Source organism: Nelumbo nucifera, chromosome 1 (assembly GCF_055504915.1).
Source record: "Nelumbo nucifera cultivar China Antique chromosome 1, China Antique-T2T, whole genome shotgun sequence".
Lineage (NCBI taxonomy): Eukaryota > Viridiplantae > Streptophyta > Magnoliopsida > Proteales > Nelumbonaceae > Nelumbo > Nelumbo nucifera.
In genome coordinates, this window is record NC_142649.1 from 168,880,736 (window position 1) to 168,905,598 (window position 24,863).

A 24,863-nucleotide genomic window follows, 5' to 3' on the forward strand; every position below is an offset into this window, starting at 1 on the left:
CCAAAAGATTGGTATCAAGATCAGATCTTGATTTCTCCCAAGAACTGGAGATCGAACTGAAGGTAATGGCGGCGGCAGGAAGGAGGCGGCAAGAGAGATTTTTTAGAGATTGCAGAAATCTCTCTTCTGTGATTTCAGCTCTGAAGACAAGAGTCTTAGGTTGCATGTCTAAAGGCTGCCGCCCCCTCCTCGTTTTATAGATTTAAAGGAATCAGCTCCTAATCCTATTAGGAGCTGCTGATCCAAATTATATTTGGATTAGAAGTCCCTTTAAGTGATAAGGGAGAACCCTTATCTTATCTGCAGATCAGATCAACCATCTCCTAATCTAATTAGGAGGCTTCCAGATCTAAATCTTATTTAGAACTTGGACTCTCTAAGTGGATAGGGTCTAGGCCCAATCCTATCAGTTGATCCATCTCAGAATTCGCCCCCTTTAATTGACTGATCAAATCAGCCCAGTTCGAATGGGCTTAAGGCCCATTTAAGGTTATGTACTCACTTAGCCTTCCAAACTGCTGCCCAGTTGGGTTTCCTTGTATGGCGTGGGACCCAAACATTGATCTACACATCAGCCACATGGGTTCAGCCCAGCCTTTGTTACAAGGCCTGGCCAAATACACTGTTATGGACAGTGCACCCCCTGAAACCCATCTTATGGGCTCTATAGGCCCAACACTTACCCTAAGTGGTCCCTGGGCCAAGCCACCTTGTAACACCTAGGGACTGTGGGCAGATGCAAGATTAGCCCATCAGGTATTATCCTCAATGGTCTTACACTTAACCTCTCAACCCATAATGATCAAACACTGCCCGACAAGGGAGGACCTCTCCCTCGACTGCAAGGAACAGTGTTGCACTCTCTGCTTACATGGATCCCGGGAATTAAAACCTTTTGCAAATCATTTCGAAACCATAACATATATATATATATCTCTTTATATAAATATATTTTGCAAAACAAAATCTCAACAATTGAAATCAGCTGCCGGCAGTCTTGGTTTCCATCAGAGAGAGTGCATCCCCGATCATTACCTTTGTCCGACAAAGGGTTGGTCCTGTCACTATGATCACCCACTCAGATGAACTCTCGGACTATCCCAACATACCCAGGTTTTGACCCCCGCTAAGGATCTCACTGATTGGTACATCAAAGACAACCCAATCCGACACCTAGTGTAGTATCATAATCGAATCTAGGGGTTAGGTGCAACTTTCCAGTTTTGCCCATCTATCTCAAAGGTCCAGGGCAATACTGGAAATCTGGTCCGGTTCAAAGGTTCTATTAATCCTACACTGCATGTGCTTCGGGTCTCACCCCGGTAGCTGAGACAAGCCACCCCAACAATTGGCAGCACACCAGTGCCAATCTTGGCAGGATAAATCTCCCCAGACTTACCCAATGGCTGTGAACATTCTAAACTAACACAAGTCTCATTAAGTGTCCAGTTTAAGGGTATTACACAGAAACACACCACAGGAACATGAATCAAATGTGTACTTTATTCATTTACAATAAATTCATAATGTACATATTTCTGATTGAAGCTAAGGGCATACAACTATCCAACAGTTGTTGAACTACTTGTTGGATAGCAAGAGAGGTTGTTTCTTTTGTTGAACTACTTGTTTCTGGGCTAGAGTTGCCTTTTGAGGGGTCTTAATTCGCTTCTTGATCTCATCAGGTGACAGGTTTTATGACAATTCTCTTTCCATTAAATAGAAAGTAATATGTATTCTCTTTCCCCCAATGGTATACATCCCTATCGTAAAGCTATGGTCGGCCTAATAGAATATGTGTAACATTCATAGGAACAACATCACACCAAATATCATCAACATAAGGCCCATAGGAAATAGAAACAAGAGCTCTTTGTTCTACCTGAAGTGTCGTCTTGTTTAACCAAACAATCTTGTATGGTTGAGGATGAGGTTATGCAACTAGATTGACCCTTTCAACAGTTGCTGCAGAAACCACATTCATGCTGCTACTACCATCAATTATTAGCTTGCAAAGCTTGTCTCCGCTCTTGACAAAGGTGAGGAAGATCGCTGTACAAAGCCAATCTTCTTTCTTTTCTTCTTTGGAGGATGCTAAAATGCGTCTAACAACTCCAACAAGATTGCTGTGCTGTCATCATCTTCTTCATGTTTAGACCTAGTGTACTCTTCTTCACCAAGGTCTCCTTCATCATCTTCCACTTGTCCTTCCTTCTCACACCCTATGTGTAGATTTTTATTAGGGCATTGAAATGCATAGTGGCCCTTTCCACCACACTTGAAACAAGTATTTTCTGTTGTTCCCCTTTTATTAGCATCAATCGTGATGTTCTTCCCCTTGTTATCAGCTTCCTGATACTTCTTGGAACCATTAGACCTTACTGGAACCACATTATGAGATGTAGGTCTAGTGACTCTACCCTCATCTAAACTTTTACGTATTGCTGCCTCCCTAGCTTGAATACCAAACCTCCTACTATTCACTTGCTTCAAGCTCTTCTTTATTTTAAGAGTCATCTGAAAAGCATCATCTACATCATAAACTCGTGCAGTCATCATTTCCCTTTGAATATCAGCCCTTAAACCATTATGAGATCGGGCTAATTTTTGCTTCTCACTTTTTGTAGACTGACATCTAATAGTAAGCTCATCAAACTTCTACATGTACTCAGACACAGATAAGCTGCCTTGCCTCAATGTCATCATCTCATCATGAAGAGCATCTTGGAAGTCATTAGGCAAATATTTCTCCTCCAAGTAATGCTTCATATTTTCCCAACGGGTGATAGGTCGCTTATCCATATTCTGTAATCTATTCTCCACACTCCACCATACTTTTGCATGGTCTATGTAATCATTCATGGAGAGAGAGAGATGAGAGAGAGAAAGAGAGGAGAAGAGAAGAGAAGAGAGAAAAGAGGAGAAGAGGAAGATTTGATTGAGAGACACAAACCAAAGAACTATTCTGGTTGCCGCCAGTTTAATTATTTATATTAACTTAATATAAAAGGAATGGGAGATTACAAGTATGCCCCTGGTGGCACTCCCTAGTAACAAACTAATAAAAAAAGAAAGAAACTAACTGGCTGACAGCATCTTAGGTTGACAGCACACTAACAACAACTGTAAAATAACAATTAAATAATCCTCACAACACTCCCCCTCAAGTTGGGTTGAATATGTCTATCATGCCCAACTTGTCACATAACTCATTGTGCCGCGAGTATGGAAGTCCTTTTGTGAGGACATCAGCGAGTTGTTCCTTGGAGTTGACACAAGGGATGCAAATTTTTCTTTTTTCCAATTTTTCCCTTATGAAGTGTTTGTCCACCTCAATGTGCTTGGTTCTCTCATGTAGGACAGGGTTGCTGGCGATGTTTATGGCTGCCTTGTTGTCACAGTAAAGAGACATAGGATTATGAACAACAACTCCAAGCTCCCCTAGAAGATTTTTTAGCCAAAAGACTTCGGCCACCCCATGTGCCATAGCTCTATATTCAGTTTCAGCACTTGACCTTGCTACCACACTTTGTTTCTTGCTTTTCTAGGTCACTAGGTTTCCTCCCACAAATGTGCAATACCCAGTTATGGACTTTCTATCATCCACAACACTTGCCCGATCAGCATCTGTAAAGACTTCCACCTTTAGGTGATTATGTTTACTGAATAGTAGACCTGTTCCGGGATACTTTTTCAAGTATCTAAAAACTCTCTCTGCTGCCTCCATGTGTGGTTTCTTAGGAGAGTGCGTGAATTGGCTTAGAACCCCAACTGAATAGGCAATGTCTGGACGGGTCATGGACAAATAAATCAACTTTCCCACTAACCTTTGGAACTGTTTCACATATTTCAGAGGTTCACCATCACAGTCACCCAACTTGTGATCAACTTCCATGGGAGTATCTGTTGGCCTTGTGCCTAATTTGCCTGTGTCTTGTAATAGATCAAGGGTGTATTTCCTTTGAGAAATGAAGATACCTCTTTCTGAGCGGGCAACTTCAATTCCAAGGGAATACTTCAGGGGACCTAAATCTTTCACTTCAAATTTAGATGCAAGGAATTGTTTCAATTTTTGTATTTCTGAACTCCAATTTCCTGTAATGATGATATCATCCACATACACTATCAATACAACAACCTGTTCTTGACATCTCTTCACAAAGAGTGTGTGATCAGACTGACATTGTTTGAAGCCTACCTATTTAACTACCATGTGAAACTTACTGAACTAAGCTCTGGGAGATTGTTTTAAACCATAAAGAGACTTTCTCAGCTTGCACACCTTATTTTCACTTCCCTTGGCACAAAATCCAGGGGGTTGAACCATGTATACTTCCTCCCCTAGGTCACCATTTAAAAAAGCATTCTTTATGTCCAGTTGATGCAATTCCCAGTCAAGGTTAGCAGCTAATGACAGGAGGACCCTAATTGAGTTCATCTTAGCTACTGGAGCAATAGTCTCATCATTGTCAACCCCGTACACTTGAGTGTACCCTTTAGCTACTAATCTTGCTTTGTACCTTTCAACTGTCCCGTCTGCCTTGTGTCTAACTGTAAACACCCACTTACACCTCACTGGGTCTTTCCCCCTTGGAAGATCCACCAATTCCCAAGTTTGATTTTTATAAAGGGCATTAATCTCCTCCTTCATAGCATCTGTCCATTCAGGGCATTTTAAGGCTTTTGCAACATTTCTGGGAATAGGGATGAGATGTAAATCAGTCCTCTAATATCAAGATTTAACTTATTGATTAGTAGAATAGAACAGATTTGAATAACTGTATAAGAGAGGAAGATGGCGAAGAGAAGAGGTAAGAGAAGAAGTCGAATGAATCACCCTTCTCCTCTAACCCTATTTTATTAATCTCTAAAAAATTGATGATGACAAGTATACCCTTAAGTGGGCGGCCAGCTTGGCAGTTACATAAAGAAAATAAAATAAGAACAAATAACAGGCCCATTAAGTGAGGCCCGTCAACATAAAATAAAAGATAAACTAAAATGATCACACAAAAGGCTGTTAGGGCCCATTCGGCCCAGTCTCTTTACACTCCCCCTCAAGCTAAGCATAGATGTCAATCATGCCCAGCTTGCTTATATAGTGTGTCAATTTCCCCCTGGGAACTCCCTTGGTCAAGATATCAGCCGGTTGCTCTTCTGATGTGATAAATGGTAAATAAACTTCTCCTGAAGAGACTCTTTTCCTTATGAAATGCCTATCAACCTCAATGTGCTTAGTTCTGTCACGTTGAACAGGATTATGTGCAATGTTGATAGTAGCTTGGTTGTCACAATAGAGCATCATTGGTTTCTCGTAGTCCACCCCCAATTCCTCTAGAAGGGATCGTAGCCATAGTAATTCTGACACACCATGGGCCATTGCCCTGTATTCTGCTTTAGCTAAGGATCTAGCAACTACTGATTGTTTCTTACTCCTCCAAGACACAATATTCCCAGCAACCAGAGTACAATAACCAGAGGTGGACGTTCTGTCATCAATACATCCTGCCTAATCTGCATCAGTAAAGGCTTCCAGATTCATGTGACCATGCTTAGCAAATAGAATACCTTTCCCTGGAGTACCTTTCAAGTAGCACAGAACCCTTTCTGCAACAACTAGATGAGTATCTCTGGGAGAATGCATAAACTGACTGATAACACTGACTGCATAGGAAATATCTGGCCGAGTCATGCAAAGGTATAACAGCTTCCCAAGCAGTCTCTGAAACGCTCCCTTATCAGACAAAAGTTCACCATCTGTGGCAGAAAGCTTATGATTAGGATCAATGGGAGTGGAGATGGGTTTAGCTCCAAGTTTACCAGTTTCCGCAAGAAGATCAAGGACATATTTGCGCTGAGATATGAATATACCATCCTTAGATCGAGCAACTTCAATGCCCAGGAAATACCGAAGATCTCCCAAATCTTTGATTTCAAATTCAGAGTTGAGAAATGCTTTTAGTTTACTGGCCTCTTCAATGTCATTACCCGTGACCACAATATCATCAACATTAACAATCAAGAAGGTCACCAGAGAGTCATTTCTCTTCAAGAACAGTGTATGATCAGATTGTGTTTGAATGTAGCCAAAAGAGACAAGAGCAGCCCGAAATCTCTCAAACCAAGCCTGAGGAGATTGTTTGAGACCATAAATAGATTTGTGTAGTTTACACACCTTGCCTTTCATTTTTTTCCCATACACTCCTGGAGGTAGAGACATATAGGCCTCTTCATGCAGTTCTTCATTCAAGAAGGCATTTTTAACATCAAACTGGTGTAGGGCCAGTCAAAAATAGCTGCTAGAGAAAGTAAAACCCTGACTGAAGTCATCTTAGCGACAAGAGCAAATGTTTCAAGATAGTCAATGCCATACATTTGGGTGTAACCCTTAGCAACCAACCGAGCCTTAAACCTCTCAACAGAGCCATCAGAGTGATATTTAATAGTAAACACCCATTTACAACCCACTGGTTCCTTCCCTTCCGGCAAGTCCACAATATCCCAGGTATGGTTCTTATGCAATGCATAAAGTTCAGTCATCATAGCCTCCCTCCATTCAGCTTGAGATGAAGCTTTCGGTACAGACCTGGGTATCACATGGAAAGAAACAGAGGCAAGAAAGGAGTAAAGAAACAGAGATAAAGCTTTCGGTACAGACCTGGGTATCACATGTAAGATAAGTGTTTGGAGATACAATGGGCTGTACACTTCCGCTTGCCCTTGCGAAGAGCAATAGGAAGGTCAAGGTCTGGAACAGTCTGAGATGGGTCAGTAGAGGGCTGACCTGTTTCCTCGGGAATGATGGGAGTGGCAAGATGCTCTTCTGAAGGAGTGGAAACAACCTGCACATGTCTGAATCTCTGCCTTTGGTACCACCTTTGGAGAGTAGGAGCAGAAGCAGGAGGGGGAGCAGGGACATCAGGGGTAGGTCTAGAGGAAGAGGTGGACACCCCATGATCGGACTCACAAGGGATGGGAAGAGGAACAGCTGGAGACATAACAAAGTACTCATCAGATTTCTCTCCCTCAGGAGGAATACTAAAGAAGGGAGTCAACTCTGCAAAGGTGGCATCCCGAGATACAAAGCGGGTGCCACGAACTAGATCAAAATAGCAATAACCCTTCTGTGTGGAAGCATATCCCAGAAACACACACTTATGAGCCTTAGGTTCAAACTTGTGCCTTTGGTGACTATGAATATGCACATAGCAAGTACACCCAAAAACACGGAGAGGAAGAGAAGAGATCCTCATCCTGGAAGAGAAGACTAAAAGGGGTTTTAAAGCCAAGGACCCGGGAGGGCATACGGTTGATCAGAAAGGTAGCAGTAAGAACAGCATCTCCCCAAAACTTTATAGGAACATGGGATGCAAATAAGAGGGATCTGGCAACCTCAACCACATGCCTATTCTTTCTTTCCGCCACCCCGTTTAGTTGTAGAGTGTAGGAACAAGAACTTTGATGAATAATCCCAAAAGTTTCAAGATAGGTGGAGATGGTTCTCTCAAAATATTCCTTAGCATTGTCAGAGCGGAATATTTTGATACGGGTATTAAACTGGGTGAGGATGAGTTCATGAAAATTTTTCACAATAGCTGGTACTTCATCCTTGGATTTCATGAGATAAATCCAAGTGTAACATGAATAATCATCAATAAAAAGGATAAAGTACCTGTAACCCCCCATGGTTGGCATGTGATATGGCCCCCACACATCAGAGTGAACAATATGGAAAGGAGAAAATGATCTTTTATTGCTAATTGAATAGGAATGTCTACAATGCTTTGCCAGATCACATGATTCACAATGAAGACTTGATAAAGACACTCCTTTAAACATATCTGGGAAGAGATGACTCAAAGCAGAAAAGGACAAGTGACCAAACTGAAAATGACATAATAAAATTTTGTTAATAGACTTTGACACGACTGACTCTAAGGCAACTCCATGAGGTGGTCCCAAAGCTTGATCTGGTGTGTCCAGCAAGTATATTCCGTTCGCCTCATGGCCACTCCCAATCATCCTCTGAGACTGCAGGTCCTGAAAAACACAATGAGTGGGAAAGAAAGTTATGCTGTAATTCATTGACTTTGTTAAGCTACTAACAGATAAGAGGTTTGTGTTAAGCTTAAGGACATGAAGAACAGAAGATAAGAACAGGGTGTCAGAGGTCTTTATATCACCTTTACCAGAGATGAGGGCAAGGGACCCATCGGCAAGGGATATTTTCTCTTTCCCAGAGAGGAGGTGATATGAGCAAAACAGGTTAGATAGGCTGGTCATATGGTCTAATGCACCGGAATCAATAATCCAAGGGATTTTATGATTACCTGAAGCTGAAGCATGATTCGCAGAAGCACGAGTACCTGAGTGAGCAAAAGCCAATGAAGATGATGTACTGTTGGAAGGGTGAGTTAAAGAAACCGTAGCTTCCAGGTGATTTAGGAGCCTCCCATACTTCTCAAAATCTCGCTTCATTGCAGCCAACTGCTCAATAGTTGATTTTTCTTTGCTTTCCTTACTTCCCCCTTCAGGCACTGTAGCAGCATTAGCAGTCTTGGATTTTCCCACCTGACTGCCCTTCTTAGGGTTATTATTGTTCTTAAACCTATCAAGAAGAAGTTCAGGATGAAGCTTCCAGCAGGTGTTCTTTGTATGCTGTGGTTTCTTGCAATATTCACACATCTGCTCTCTTTTCTCAGTAGGGCCCTTTGGTTTCATTCCCGCATATGCAAAATGTTCTGTAGATGGACTCTGCAACTGCACTTGCCGCCTACTCTCCTCACTACTTATCATAGCATATGCCTGTGAAAGAGTAACCTCATCCCTGGCCAAAATGTTCTGTCTGATAATATCAAACTCAGGGTTGAGTCCAGTGAGGAAATCAAACACCCTATTTCTCTCCACTAGCTTTCTATACATTTCAGCATCCTTTTTACTCTCCCATACCACTGTCTCCATAACATCAATTTCCTGCCATAGGGATTTTAGTATAGAGTAGTAGATTGCCACACTCTTCTCCCCCTGTCTCAGGTTCTTCACATCACTTTTCAATTTGTATGCTCTGGCTACATTCAGTTTCTGTGAATAGGTCTCAGTTACAATGTCCCATATCTCCTTAGCCGAAGACATCCAGAGATAGTGCTGGCTTATATGGGGTTGCATAGAGTTGACTAACCATCCTATAATAGTATAGTTCTCTTGCATCCATCTTTCAAATTCAGGGTCTCTCTCTTCGGGTTTCACCTTGTTGCCTGTGAAATACCTAAGTTTTCCTCTACTACAAACATAGATTTTTATAGATTGTGCCCAAGCAAGATAGTTCGTCCCGTCTAGCTTAATTGTGGTAACACCAGTCAAAACGGAATCTACTGAAGCAGGTCCAGAAACTGGCAACTGCTTGAACTCACTTCCGTATGCCTCCATTAATCAAACGGAAATCAACGAACATAAAATTTTGACTATGTAAACTTACTTAAAGTCAAACCAGAACTTGGGTGCTTGAAAAACTAGGGTTTTGCTTCGTCCAGCAGATGGGAGGAAGAGAGAAGACACTGCTGCACCTACCAGACTAACCCAAACCCTTCTAAACCTGAACCACCCTCTTTTAGCAGTCACAAGACACCTTCCAAGCACAGAGCGCCACACCCAAGCTTCACCTTTCCTGGTAACCTCGAAAATCTCCAGTCGGCTAGGGTTTTGGGCAGCAGCAAAACAACATCACTTCTTGGCAAAATGTGGCCAGAACTAAACTCTCCAAACCCTTCTACCAACTAGGCAAGTGATTCTCTATACTATAGAGAACCTATCTCTCCATACACTCTCTTGATTTTAGAGTCTACAGGAACAAAGAAAAAGAAGGAAGAGGAACTGAACCTGCTCTGATACCAAGATGTAAATCAGTCCTCTAATATCAAGATTAAACTTAGTGATTAGTAGAATAGAACAGATCTGAATAACTGTATAAGAGAGGAAGATGGCGAAGAGAAGAAGAAGTCGAATGAATCACCCTTCTCCTCTAACCCTATTTTATTAATCTCTAAAAAATTGATGATGACAAGTATACCCTTAAGTGGGCGGCCAGCTTGGCAGTTACATAAAGAAAATAAAATAAGAACAGATAGCAGGCCCATTAAGTGAGGCCCATCAACATAAAATAAAAGATAAACTAAAGGATATCACGCGAAAGGCTGTTAGGGCCCATTCGGCCTAGTATCTTTACAGGATGCAATCAATTGCAGATAGAAAGGCTCGGTATGAGGGGGAAATGTGATCATAGGAGACATACTGGGTAATGGGGTGTTTGGTAGTGCATGACCTGACTCCCTTTCTTTGAGCAATAGGAATGTCAAGGTCATCCACAGTAGTAGGAGTATCAGTAGGTGCAATAGGGTTTGGACTTACCTCTTGGGAGTCTAAAAGTGTCGGTTACTCAATGTTTGGCTGCTCCACATTTCAATCACATTGCTGATCTCTACGACATGTACGTTGGAAGACACGAAAGGGAGTAAGGTCCGGAATAGAAGGAAGAGAGACTTGGTGGACCTGAACCTGTTTCTCCTCTTCCACACTACTACTCTCCCCTTGAGGAGAAGCAGGGAAGAATGGTTCAGACTCAAAGGACACATCCATAGACACAAAAAATTTATGGCTAATGGGATCAAAGCACCGATACCCTTTTTGAGAGGAGGGATACCCCAGAAAGATACAAGGAATGGACCGAGGGTCTAACTTACCTTGAGATGGAGACAAATCATGGACAAAGGCACAACAACCAAAAACTCTCATGGGAATGGAAAATAAAGGGGACTGAGGGAACAACAACTGATGAGGGGCCATGGGTCTAACTTACCTTGAGATGGAGACAAATCATGGACAAAGGCACGACAACCAAAAACTCTCATGGGAATGGAAAATAAAGGGGACTGAGGGAACAACAACTGATGAGGGGCCATGGGTCTAACTTACCTTGAGATGGAGACAAATCATGGACAAAGGCACGACAACCAAAAACTCTCATGGGAATGGAAAATAAAGGGGACTGAGGGAACAACAACTGATGAGGGGCCATGTAGTTCAGCACTCTGGAGGGCATGCGATTGATGACATAAGCAGCTACAAGTATAGCATCCATCCAAAACCTTTTTGGAACACTCATGTGTAACATCATCCCTCGAGCTACTTCAAGGAGGTGTTTGTTTTTTCTTTCTGCAACACCATTTTGTTGTGGTGTTCTTGCGCATGAGCTCCTATGAATAGATCCGTGGGAGGCAAAGAACTCATTGAGCTCACTATGGAAATATTCTTTTGCATTGTCTGATTGGAAGATCTGTATTTCAACATGGAATTGCATAAATACCATCCTCTGGAAGTCTTTCACAATCTTTGGAACTTTGTCTCTACTACGCATAGGGAATCCCATGTATAGCAAGAGAAGTCATCGATCAATGTGATAAAGTACTTATATCCTCCCTCAAAGATTATAGTAGTAGGCCCCCATACATCAGAATACACAACATGAAAATGAACACTTTATCTTTTATTATTTGAGTGAAAAGTTGTTCTACATTGTTTGTTCAACTGACACGTTTGACACTGGAACTCTGACACTGAACATGACTTAAATAAAATCGGAAACAAAGACTTTACTATTTCAAAAGAAACATGACCTAACTGACTATGCCACAAAAAAATTTGACTCTTATTTGGTTGACTATATGAATCTGAGGATGACACTGAGAGACCAACTTTGTTGTTGAGAATGTAGAGACCATCCGCTAGGCTCCCTCTACCAATCATCCTCCCAGAAGTTAGATCCTAAAAAACACATGAACTAGGAAAAAAAGTTACACTACAGTTTAAAGAGTTTGTGATTCTACTGATTGAAAGAAAATTTATAGGAAGTTGAGGGACATGCAATACACAATTCAGGTTAAGGCCATGGGGAAGAGATATTGATCCTTGGCCTGCAATGGAGGAGAGTGATCCATCTACAAGCCTCACTTTATCTCTTCCTAACAAAAGGCTATAAGTCTGAAACAAGTTCGGCTTACCGGTACGTGGTTAGAGGCCCTTGAGTCAATGATCCAAGGGGAACCAGTGGTAGTAGTGACATGGAATGCAGAAGCCACATTGCCTGATGTAGATGCAAATGAAGTAGGAGTACCCGTGACTGAACTATCCATCTATCGCAAAGCCCTTCTATTTGACTCCAAGTGGTCTCTGAAGGAATTCATGATATCTTCCTTGGGGTCAGAATTAGTAAGGTGGTCCCGGGTAGTACCAACAACCTGAGTATCTTGGGTTGCCACATGTGTTGCATTATGTGTTGTGTTCGTCTTCTTCTGACCTTGCCCTTTACCCTGTTCTTGGTTCTTCACTGCCCACTTAGGTTTCCCGCTAATGTTGTGCCACGTGTATGTCGTGAGGGCCGACAGTGGGTACAAAACAACTTGTCTTTATCATCAGCCTTCTTGGTGTCACTTTTCTTCCCCATGTTGTTATTACTCATTGCGGCCAATGCAACTTGTAGCTCCCCCTCAGTTGTAACCATCACACTCCGCCTACTTTCTTCAGATTGAACAAGGGCATATACCTTGTGAACCGACAACTCTTTACTTCCTAAGATCTGAACTCTCAAGGAGGGTTCATAGATAGGGTTCAGTCCCAACAAGAAGTCAAACACACGCTGCTGAGAAACCAGCTTCCTGTAGGCCTTAGCATCATCATCACGCTTCCACTCTATAGCCTGATAATGATCCAATTCTTTCCATACGGAAGTAAGGGCTGAATAATAGGTAGACAAAACTACGATTTCCCTGTTTACAGGATGAGGATTCAGCTTACAACTGGTAAACCTTGGCATAATGCCTTTGCTCAAAATAGGTGGTTTTGGCCTATTCCCAAATCTCACTAGCGGTGTCTGCCCACATAAAGTTCTTCACATCAGGTTCCATGGCTGCAAGGAGCCAAGACATCACCATACTGTTTTCTTGGTCCCACCAATCATGTTCAGCTGTCTCACTCTTGGGTTCTTTCACCCTTCCATTTATGTAATCAGCTTTTCCCCTTGCTGTTACATAAAGTTTTACACTTTAGCCCACTCCAGGTAGTTTAGACCATTTAGAGGGGTAATGGGCATGGGAAACATCATATTTTCACTTCCCATACCAGCTGTGCTGCGGGTTGATGTAACCCCCGATGAAGTTGAATCATAGTTTGCCATAGAGTACTGCTGAACCAGACCAAATCCCACACAACTACACAACAGCTACAATCAGAATACCAACCCCCAAGAAATTTACTTCTGAAATGTGGAAAAACAAAGAACTGCTGAAATCAACTAAGTGATGGTTCAGCCATTAAAACAGCCGAGTAATCAGTCCAGCACCAGCCATTAGAATAGTATACTAGCAGTTCGGCTGCAGCACATGCAATCTAACAGTCCAGCATCTAAACGAAGGTATAAAACCAAAAAAGTAAGGCCTTCACACCATTGTCCATAGAAAAACACAAGAACACATACCCTGTCCAGCACCGCCTTCACACCATTGGCCATAGAAAAACACAAGAACACATACCCTGTCTAGCACCTGTACGAAGGTGCCAACCCAAAAATTAACCTCACAGCACCGAACAGATAAGGAAGGGAGTCTTTACTGCATCGCCCTTCTTCTGCTAGGGTCTCCTTGATGTTACGACCAAGGAAGAACCCAAAGGAAGAGCCGCAAGTGGCCTGCTAGGGTTTCTCTGTCTTCCACGTCCAAGAAATCAAAGAAGAAAGAGGACAAAGCAGGTTCAGATGGGAGAAGCAGGTTTTTATAGCCCAGAACCTTGCTCTGATACCATGTAATCATCATTCATGGAGAGAGAGAGACGAGAGAGAGAAAGAGAAGAGAAGAGAAGAGAAGAGAAGAGAAGAGAAGAGGAAGATTTGATTGCGAGACACGAACCAAAAAACTATTTTGGCTGCCGCAGTTTAGTTATTTATATTAACTTAATATAAAAGGAATGGGAGATTACAAGTATGCCCCTGGTGGCACTCCCTAGTAACAAACTAATAAAAAAAAGAAAGAAACTAACTGGCTGACAGCATCTTAGGCTGACAGCACGCTAACAGCAACTGTAAAATAACAATTAAATGATCCTCACAACAGTCTACAAGTTTAGCAAATCTAACCCGTCTTTCATCTGACGTGTCGAACCAATCAAAGTACTCCTCTAGTTCTGCCAACCAATTGGAGAAAATTCATGGATTGATGTCACCTCTAAAACTAGGAACTTCTATCTTCACTTTACTAGTAATATCATCCCGATAGTCATCTATATTAGTCTTAGAATGCTCCACCAACTCATCATATAAATCATTTAAAGTACCTTGAGTTTGTAGAGTTCGAGACCTTAGGGGCTTGATGGCAGTCTTTAGTGGGTGGTTCACATGTGGACAGTAGGGTTATTGATGTTAGAACCCTCTGCTTCAGCTCCTCCATGTGGAACACCAGTGCTATTTTTCTCTTCTTGTTCTTCCATCAACACTTTGACTTGAGCTTCTAGTATGTCCACTCGATTAATAAGTGCAAGCAACAACTCTTCTTAAGCTTGTTCACTTAATCTTCCTCTCATGTTTCTACTATGGTAATGAGCCATTTGAAACCTGGCTCTAATACCAAAACCGATGCAGTAGGGCTGGAACAAACTAACACAAGACCGAAAGAGAGGAAGAGAGAGTAGAAAGGGTAGAGAAAGAGAAGAGAGAAATCCCAAGGAATCACTCCAAGGGGTCCTAGAATCACTCTAGGGTTTGTAGGAACCACTCCATACAGCAAGAGAGCTCTTAAGAAATCTTCATTCATTCATCAGCCTCAAAAGGAAGAGAATACATCTATTTATAGAGTGACTTGTGTGGTCCGGAACACTGTTCACCATAATTACAAAAAGTGCCACTCTTTGTCTTGTGCATCATGAAACACAATAACTTTCTATCTACTAATGCAGATAAACTGAAAATTGAAAGACAAGCACTACTAAGCTATAAGAACAAGATGTTATAGCCCAAGTTCACATTGGGCTGGTCAAAATGTCGAAAATACCCCTGACCAGATCAGTCCAAGTCTGAAGAGTCTTCTCCATGCCAAATCAGAACCTGTTTGTTGGCCTTCTTCTTACGAGAATAGGCCTTATAATGCATAGACCGATCCCCATCACATGGTATCGGTGGATTTCAGTTCGGTATTCCAACTCTCCATCTTGCTTCAAATAGTTCAACAGTTCAGAAGAAAAAGGTTGAAAGCCTCCAAGAACAATTTAAAACCACACACACAGGAACAAACCCTTATGGGAAAAGAAAACCCTAATTGGAGAGAAATCTCTCTCCTCCCAATGTCTCCCAACAAAGAGTAGAGTGAATCGCCCACTCCAAGAGGCCCAAAAAGGTCCAGAAAACTAACCGCCCCCTACAGAAAAATAAAAAAAATCCAACGATACCTATGCGCCCAAGATCAGATAAAAAACAAAGAGTCCAGCTTTTCTAGGACTCTTCCCCGTACTCTAGTTCTTCTTGATTTTGATGCCAAAACGAAGATCACCTTCCTAATGACTGGATCTCACCAAAAAATCCAAGAACTAGGCAATCCATAGCAGATCAATTAGCCCTTTGTTACTTCATGCAGTCAGCCGGTCTAGGGCTGCATGAGAATGCTTCAAAAACCCTAACCTGGCTCTGATACCAAGTAGAAATCTGCTGAAATAAAAAATATAAAAGAAAAGAGTGTTTTCTTGAAGAGAGAAGGAAGAGTGAAGAAGAAGAAGAGAAGAAGAGATTTTGAGAAGAAAGAGAGCAATGATCTGACCGCCCCCTTCGCTTATTATTTATATTAAAAATATAAGAGGAGTGCAAAGACTACTATGCCCTTATAGGGCGGCAAAACATAAAACAGCATATAAAATACTCAAAAAAATAATAAAATTTGGACTCACATAACTGCTGTGGTCCCCACTTCCTATCTAACAACTAACATAACACAACTATTCTTAAAACAACACAAAACTAACTAATCTTCAACACACCTGTTGAAGGCATTACCATCAAGATTCTACATTGGCTGAAAGCTTTGCAACTTTTCAAGGACTTTTCCTCAGTTGATTTAATTAGAAGTTGGAGTTCTATAGCTGTATCCTCTTCCTCTTCTCCTATAGTTCAAGAGAGTTGGTCCCCGCCGCCACAGTTCAGGGTGAAATTGAATTTTGATGGAAGCTCCTTAGGTAATCCAGGTCCATCAGGAATTGGGGGTGTTTTCCAGAGATGATGAAGAGTGTTGGCCCTATACTTAGGTCGGTTGGGGTGGGAGACTCTTTAAAGGCAGAAGTCAAGGCCTTACTCCAAGGCCTGTGATTGGCAAAACAATGGGGAATGCAACACTTAGAAGTGGAAGGAGACTCCAAGCTGGTAATAGGGTGGATGCAAGCTAGAAACCTAGGATGGGTAAGAAGATCAGCAAATGGAATGGCTGACGCTTTAGATAAGCAAGGAATTAATAGGGAGGCTTTGTTTTGGGCATGTTTGTAAGGCTAATATTGTTTTGGCTTCTCCAACCATCCTTTGGGTGGTGATACTTGCACTCTTTATTTAACTTCATCAATGAAAGTTACCGTTTCCTATCAGAGAGAGAGAGAGAGAGAGATTTTTAAGAGGTAAATTGGTTTCAGATGGAACATTTGGACTATGATAAGATCTGAATTTTGTTTCATCAGTTGCATCCCATGCTCAAATCTGTTTGAATGATTATCTTATCCTTATCCAGTGTTTGAAAACTAGGTTAGATCACATCCAGCATAAATTATCAAAAATATTTGTAGACATGGCTAGGCTGTGGACTTTTTTTACCCAGTTCATCTTCATATTTTGATAATACTTGCATGAACCATAATTTTGACTTCAGTACATAGATATTATATCTGAGAAACAGAAAACTGAAATGTTTGGTTGCTATTCTTTCTAATTAAATTTCCTGCTTTACAAAATTAAAACTAGTGGAGGAGATGCTAAATGTCACAGAATTTTGCAGGCATCATTCATGCCTGTACTTGTGCTAGCGGCAAGATTATGTCCAGAGGGCATGGAAGCAACTCTGTTTGCCACCCTAATGTCCATTTCAAATGGAGGTAGCGTTGTTGGAGGATTGATAGGTGCTGGTTTGACGCAAGTCTTTGGTGTCACGAAGGACAATTTTGACAACTTGGCTTTGTTGATATTTCTGTGTAATGTGAGTTCCTTGTTACCTTTGCCACTTCTTGGCCTCATTCCCAGAGATGGCCCAGATTCCACGTCAAAGAGGAATATGGATGTTGAACAGATGAAGACAAATTAAATTAGCAGGTTTACCTCCATGACATGGCCCCTAAAATTTTTTAGGCCAGCAGGTATCAACTATGTCACCTCCTAATTGCAGACTTAAAGGGGGAGGAGGATGTAGTTAGTGTGAATATAACATGCCTACATAAAAGGAAATTCTCTCCCTTCTTTCCTTTTGTTTCTGCATTTATTTTGATGATCATACAAAAATTCTAAATGCCAATTTCTCCAATAATCAACAGTTGGAGTCTGGAGCTGAAGTGGCCAGGGAAGAATTCCTTCCTATTTTCTTCAGCTTCAGAAGAGGTGATTTAATTTATTTTCTTTGGCCTTGTTTTTGCTGGAACAAAGCATCCCCAGTATAGATGAGACATTTTGAATTCCTATCCCTGCATTGTTTTTGCAAAGGCTCTCTGTCTACCTGTGTTTCGTTTGAACATTGAACCACTGCAAGGTGGAACCGTGGAAGCCGCTGCCCAACATTCTGCATCTATTTGTCCACATTCCAGTGTGGCCCTAGTTTCGTACAGAATATGTGACTACTGTCGAGCTAATTATTCATTTGTTTCTAAGATACTTTTGATATTTGGTTCTGCATTGAATTGTACAATAGTAAGCTCTTATTCAGTAGCAAGGTAATCTGTATATTGTTGGTCGATACAGGCACCTTATTTTTTTAATTAATTTATTTAAAATCAGGCAAGGGGCGTGGTTCAAGTTCCTAACTTTGTAGAGTTAGAAATTACATTCTATCCAAAACAAGATTCAACGATGTGATTGTCTCAGAGATGCTGTCCCCTTGAAACAATGTCATTGACTCCACCTGACCTTTCACTGGCATGAGTTCTATGTCGACTCTAAAAGGGTAATGTCATCAAAATCAATCGGCCAGTTTTGTTCCAATTAGTTGGGTTTGTTTACAATTACATGGATGCTTTCTGTTTTCATCTTTCCACTTACATGGGGAAAAGGAAAATGGGGTTTCCAAAGCAAAGGAAAATTCCATGCAGGAGATATCTGAATCATTTCCCTGAATCATTCACATACTTGATACTTGTTCTTGGTACAATAATAGTAAGGATAACCCAGTGCTTCATTATCTCAGGCAAGGGGCGTGGTTCAAGTTCCTAACCTTGTAGAGTTAGAAATTACATTCTATCCAAAACAAGATTCAACGATGTGATTGTCTCAGAGATGCTGTCCCCATGAAACAATGTCATTGACTCCACCTGACCTTTCACTGGCATGAGTTCTATGTCGACTCTAAAAGGGTAATGTCATCAAAATCAATCAGCCAGTTTTGTTCCAATTAGTTGGGTTTGTTTACAATTACACGGATGCTTTCTGTTTTCATCTTTCCTCTTACATGGGGAAAAGGAAAATGGGGTTTCCAAAGCAAAGGAAAATTCCATGCAGGAGATTTCTGAATCATTTCCCTGAATCATTCACATACTTGATACTTGTTCTTGGTACAATAATAGTAAGGATAACCCAGTGCTTTATTATCTCAGTCAATGTCAGCATCATTTTTACTCTTGAGTGATGACCGTTTGACAGATGGGTCCAGCTTTCTATCGTTATCCGACCCCCAGTCCACTAATCCACCTGATGTTGGCATAAATGCAAGGTTTGTATTGTCTTGTTTTTTGAATGTGATCAATACATGGCACAGGTGAAATGGCCCATTCCACCTGTACCCAATGTATCGGTCCAATACAGTTTGATACTGACCATATAATGTATCACCGATTTATATTCAAATTTAAATTTATCTCTATTTAAATTTCCCCCTGAATTTCACGACATCAAACCACGATGCTATTTTTAATTAGCATTAGGTTTTAATTTTAACCTTTAATCCAATTTTATGAACTTCGACACTAGAAAAACACTTATCTCTTACCACGTTGGAGGATGTGCAGCCTGCTACAACCATTTTATACATTAATTTTAGGGTTTAGGTTTTAGGATTTAAGGTTTAAAATTTAGAATTTAGAGTTTAGGGGCTTAGGGTTTAAGGGTTTAGAGTTTAGAATTTAGATTTTAAGGTTAGGGTTTAAGGGCTTAGGGTTTAGGAATTAAGGGTTTAGATCTAAAAATCAGAACGTGATAGGACATATGTTCTCCAACGTGGTAGGAGAAAAGTATTGCCCTTGATACTAATATATGTTTTTAAGTATCAATAAAATTCTTACCAAAAAAATATTAATAGAATTTATGTTGGTTTTCCAAAGTATGCATTCATGTCTTGACTCTTTTGAATGTATCCTGATAATTTGCATTATATATAAACTTTTAAAATGTATTTCCTATATATTTATTACCTTATAGTCATTTGAGCCCTAGATTCTGTATTATAAATTGCTCACAAACAAATCAATAAACCTATTGTCTTATTGATATGATGATATCGTTTGGGAGACTGATATTTTGAACAAATCCCTTAAAAAAAAAAGAAAAGAAAAAAACTCATCGACTGGTTATGTGGAGACCCCAAATTGGTTGGGGATTAATGACAATAATTCTCAATCTCCATATACTTCTTCATTTCCAAAGAGATTACATAGAGAAAAGTGTCTTTCTCCGCATCAATGTAATCTCTTTGGAAGTTAATACATGGGAGATAAATCTTGCGAGGAAGACTTGGCTCATACCGGAGGCTGAGCAGAGCTTGGCCCACCACCATCACAAAGGGACTATCATCACGTGGCATGCTGATTGAGCAACCCACGTGGTGGGCCCCATTAACGTTTACATGTGCTGTCACATCCTCTGTTCCAAACCAAGTTTACTCTACATGGGTTTTAAATAGGCCCCAGCAGACATTTGGGCCACTTTTAGGGGGCCCGGAGAACATCACAACCAAATTAGACAGCAAGTCAGCAACTACGAATCTTAGATCAAGTTTTCATTTGTGGATTCTTTCATGATTCCAGTTCATATTTTATAGATATCTATATCTTCCTCCCTATATATTGTACTCTTTCAAGGTTTGTTTGTTCCATAATCTTCCAGTCAATTATTTCATTTGAAATAATTCAGTCAGGTACATTGTTTCTTTATGTATTTGATTTTCATTTTCTATTAATATGTGCAAAAATCTGATTGTTTTTCTAACTTTAGTTTTTGGTAAGACCTGCTAATTGCCAGTTCAAAACCTCGGAAGTGGAGTTAGTTGAGAACTGGTAAAGCCCCTAATGATTTGAGTGGATTAAACAAGTCAATGGACCCCAATTGAATCAACAAAAAGATTGACAGATTTTTCTGCTAAATACTTTTAATCTTCTAACAGCTTTTAGTCTGATAATAAATGTCAAAGGATTCTTTACTTCTTTAGACATACCAACCTTCTTATTTTATTATTGTACAGTTTGTTCATTAAGAGGAAGGCAGGTGCAGCCCACCATGAATCCATGATCACCCACTCCATTGTATAAGAGACCTATTGACTATGTGTTTTCTCATCCAAATCATCCTTATGCATCAGATTCTCTGCATTCTGCAGTCGGTTCCGAAATTTTACGTGAATGGTGGGACTAAAAAGGGCATCTTTTTGCAACATGGCTGAGCTCAATTGAGCTGAAACTTAGGATGTTAAAGTTGTGTTCCATGCGGCCCTGTCACTTCTGCGGCATGAGTACAATTCCTGAAAGCAAGTCATCATCTTCATCTGATCCTAGAATCATGATAAGTTGGTGGACTTGGGCTGTGGATAACTATGATATATCATTTTATATCTAACAACAGCTATGAACAACGTTTAATAAACTTACATGATAAGATGACAAAAATAGCAGAGTGATTTGGGAACATCCCATTTTTTATTTTTGATAAGAGGGCATACTCTTGATGATAAGTCTACATTACAAACACCCCATGTCTCCTACAGTAGTTTCGTTGTATATTCAGTATAGAGGTGCCCTGTTTACAAAAGAAAAAAAAAAAAAAAAAGGTGGGATGCGCCGAAATGAATCCCCAACTATTTAATTGAGAAGGAAAGTTCCAAATGATTGATTGAAATGAGAAACAATAGTTTCTCAAATGGAAGAGAGAATCCATATTGGAAACTGAGTGCAAGAGGGGAGAGGTCAGAGGGAAGCATGTGGGCGCATGTGAAATTCATTAAATACATATTCTATCCATTAAAATTTACTTATCCTGATCTGAAAATCAGGGAAGCCAACAAGAACCCATGTCTGCTGTGAAAAAAAATACAAGAACCCATGTCAGAAATCATTAACTCTGAACAATGGGTATAGAGCTAAAACTATGGATCTATGATGATCCATTAGAACCTAAGATATTTTTTTATAGAAGAACACATGATTAACCCAAACAACTCTTAATCAAGACAAAATAGTGCAAGAAGACAAGATGTTACGATTTCATCATTTTTGTGCATTTTTTAGTTTCCTTTTTACAGCTTTTCTTTTCATGGCTTACCTGTACAAGCCTTGGCTCAAGTTCCACCGTCGAGCTTTGGCTTAATTAGATGAGCCAGATTTAGAAAAATAAATGGAGGTAGACGGCCTAGACTCATGTCTAGTGTCGATGCCAAAATTGCCAACCTCCGCGGCTTTGGAAATGTGAAACCCATTTATGAAACCAGCAGCAGAGTTTGACTGGGAAACCATTGAAATGTGAAATAGATTTGGAACTAGTTTCTGTTCAGGGTTTCGATTTATAGTCGCTCAATTGAATGGTTGATCCTTTCAACTGTCGATTAAATAATTAATTGCCTTTCGAACACATTAAATGATTTCATTTAATTCTAATGCGTATGGGAATGAGAGAAATCTGTCCAATTGTTCCAACTTAGGCCCCGTTTGATTGGCACTTTGGCAGGAATAAGGGTTTGGATTTGAAACCGAAACCAACTGTTTGATTGGGTGGAATTAGAATATTATTCTCATTCCTGGTGAAATAGTATTCTTCTATTTGAGGGATTGGTCATTCCCTAACTCTTTTTTAGGAATGAAATCTCATTTCAATTGATTCTAATTCTTATTCTCATTCTTATCTGAACCAAATAACCTATGGAAATAGACCATTTCAATTTTGATTACGAAGAATTTTGATTCCGAATCCAAAATAAATCAAACGAACCTTAAGATCCAAAACTTAGGACTTGGCTTCAAAAGCCGGTCGAGGTTATTAAGTTTTTTAAACTTGGAAAAGTTGTACCGAATCAAGTTGGTTGAGTTGAATTATGGATTTAATTCATAAATTTTAATGCACGCCTAAAAGCCCTTGCCTACCCTTAAATGATTGAAAACAAATTTTTAAGGCAGCTATCATAATATTTATTAAGTTCTCACCTACTTGATACAGGCTCAAAAGGGTCTTAAGTTTTAAATTGTGAATCTTTGATTCTATGATTCTGGCTCAGTCAGGCAGTAACATCCTGTCTACACTTGGGCCCCGTTTGTTTTTAGATAAATTATTTACTCAGATAAGTACAGTTATCTATATTCTCTTTTACCCAGGTAAGTGTTTTATGTTTTCGTTTTTATCCTATACATTTTTGTTTTTAGTGTCTATTTAATTTAGTAAATTTCCCTGTAGTAATTTATCCCCCCGGGTTTCAACATGACCCATCACCGCACACAATTATAAAAGACACCACCAGATAATAGGGGTCGAACTTGGGTTGGACCAGCCCGAACCCAATAAGTCATTCAGCTCAGCCAATTCATCCATTATCAAACAGCCCGCCCCTAGGAAAATTTAACAATTCGTGATTCTTACAAGTAGCAACAAGTTAGGAGAGGTTTTCCCTAACTGGGCCTTTGTGTCTTTGTGAAAGAGGGAAGGAGGGATTGAGAAAATATCAATCAGGAGGCCTCCTAGGCAGGATTTTGAGGATGGGGGCCCATCTGTGCCACCTCAGATCTGGACTGGGTAAATGCCCTTGTACCCATTACCACACCAGTGGTGCCCAACTTCCAGACAAAAAACAATCCAGGGTTTGCAACACTGAGGAACCCATGTGCCACATCAATATTATGTCTGTGGACCCCAACGTATATGATGCTGACCTTCTCCTATTCCTCCTATCAGGATGAAAGTGAGATGATATCAGGATTCACATGGTAGGCAAGATGTCTCTGGATGAGGATGGGCGCAAGTCCTAACAGATGCCAGTTTGTGATGACGTAATTTTGAGTGTTGATGATACTTTTATAGACAACATGTAGGGTCTGGAGCCAGAGGACCGGCCCAGCCCATTCTGGCCTTCATATGGATATGAAGGGTTCCAGCATTAAATGGGTCCCAGAATTGAGTTAAACTGGGCCAAAATCGGATTCACGCGGCACCTTTTGGAACCTAGAAGCTCCTTATCTATATGGGGCCTGGGCAAGTGGGCATCATTTCATTCATGGTCCTGGAGCTGTTTTAAACGTGAGGGGTCCAAGCATGGACTCTGTGTAGCGTAACCCAACTAGAGTAGTCGATCATGGAATGAAATGAAAAATGATTCATTGCCGACCTGCCAAATAGGGTTATGCTGTAGGGTTGATGTTGGTACAATTAAGTGATTACTAGTGTTTTTAATCCGTCGTTGACCTGGTTTGTCGGACTGTTCAACCCGTCACACACACACATATATATATATACATATTATTTTACAATTTACAATATATTTTTCAATTATATATTTATATTTTCTATATATAATAACTACTTTTATTATTTATTTATGATATCATAAATTGACCAGTTCAATCCAAATGGTTGAACCAGAGACCCGCTGTGGTTTTCAAAATGCTGATTCTCATTCATTGTTTAACAATGCATAATAAGCACCAAAACTTTAATCTGGTAACAAACAGGGAAAGACGGGAGCAAATTATTGGCAAATCTAGTTCTAGTTTTAACATTGGAGACTGATTTGGGCTCATCCCATTTTATTTTGATAAAGATAATACATGATTCAAAAGGTAAAAATAGGACTTTGTCATTATTAAGTACTTAGTGTAAGAGACACGCCTATGCACATTCGCAAGTAACCATATATATGATATTGGATTTAACTTTTATGATTATACAAATTTCTAGATAAGTATTAATCATTTATGATATATATGATATGGAATTTAACTTTTATTATTATTAATTATTATACATATATGTAAGTAATTATTAATTATATATGATATATGATATTTGGATTTAATTTATACGCAATGCAATGCAAGTATTCACTTATGTTTATACTTACAAATTTTGGATGTACCACGATCATTTTCAATTAATATTTTATATAGTTTGATAAGATGCAATCATGTAAATGTTTACTCCAATAATAAAACAAATAGGGTGCTGAGTAATACGGGCACAATTATCTATAGGCCCAATATCCCACCAATTGGGTGGGGGTATGTCCTCTGATCACGTAACCATCAGCACCTTAGCTAGTATTAGTGTGGTACACCCATAATGAAGAGAGAGAGAGAGAGAGAGGAACATTGTATCTCAATCATTTAAATGGGCCTTCAAGTTGTCACTTTAA

General features: G+C 40.1%; 1 protein-coding gene across 2 annotated transcripts in view; it reads left to right on the forward strand.

The window, feature by feature from the left end:
* Positions 1–18,075, forward strand: part of LOC104596561 (Major facilitator superfamily protein) — a 62,763-nt gene extending 44,688 nt beyond the window's left edge. The window contains exons 9-10 of one of the 2 annotated variants that reach the window (XR_016080596.1): positions 17,064–17,656; positions 17,759–18,075. Coding sequence is in view for 1 of the 2 variants with exons in the window: in XM_010257791.2 (XP_010256093.1) it covers positions 17,064–17,366 (303 nt within the window). In the remaining variant the exon portion in view is untranslated. Of the gene's footprint in view, positions 1–17,063 lie in introns of both variants that reach the window. The other variant, XM_010257791.2, reaches the window with a different exon arrangement.
* Positions 18,076–24,863: the final 6,788 nt, after the last annotated feature.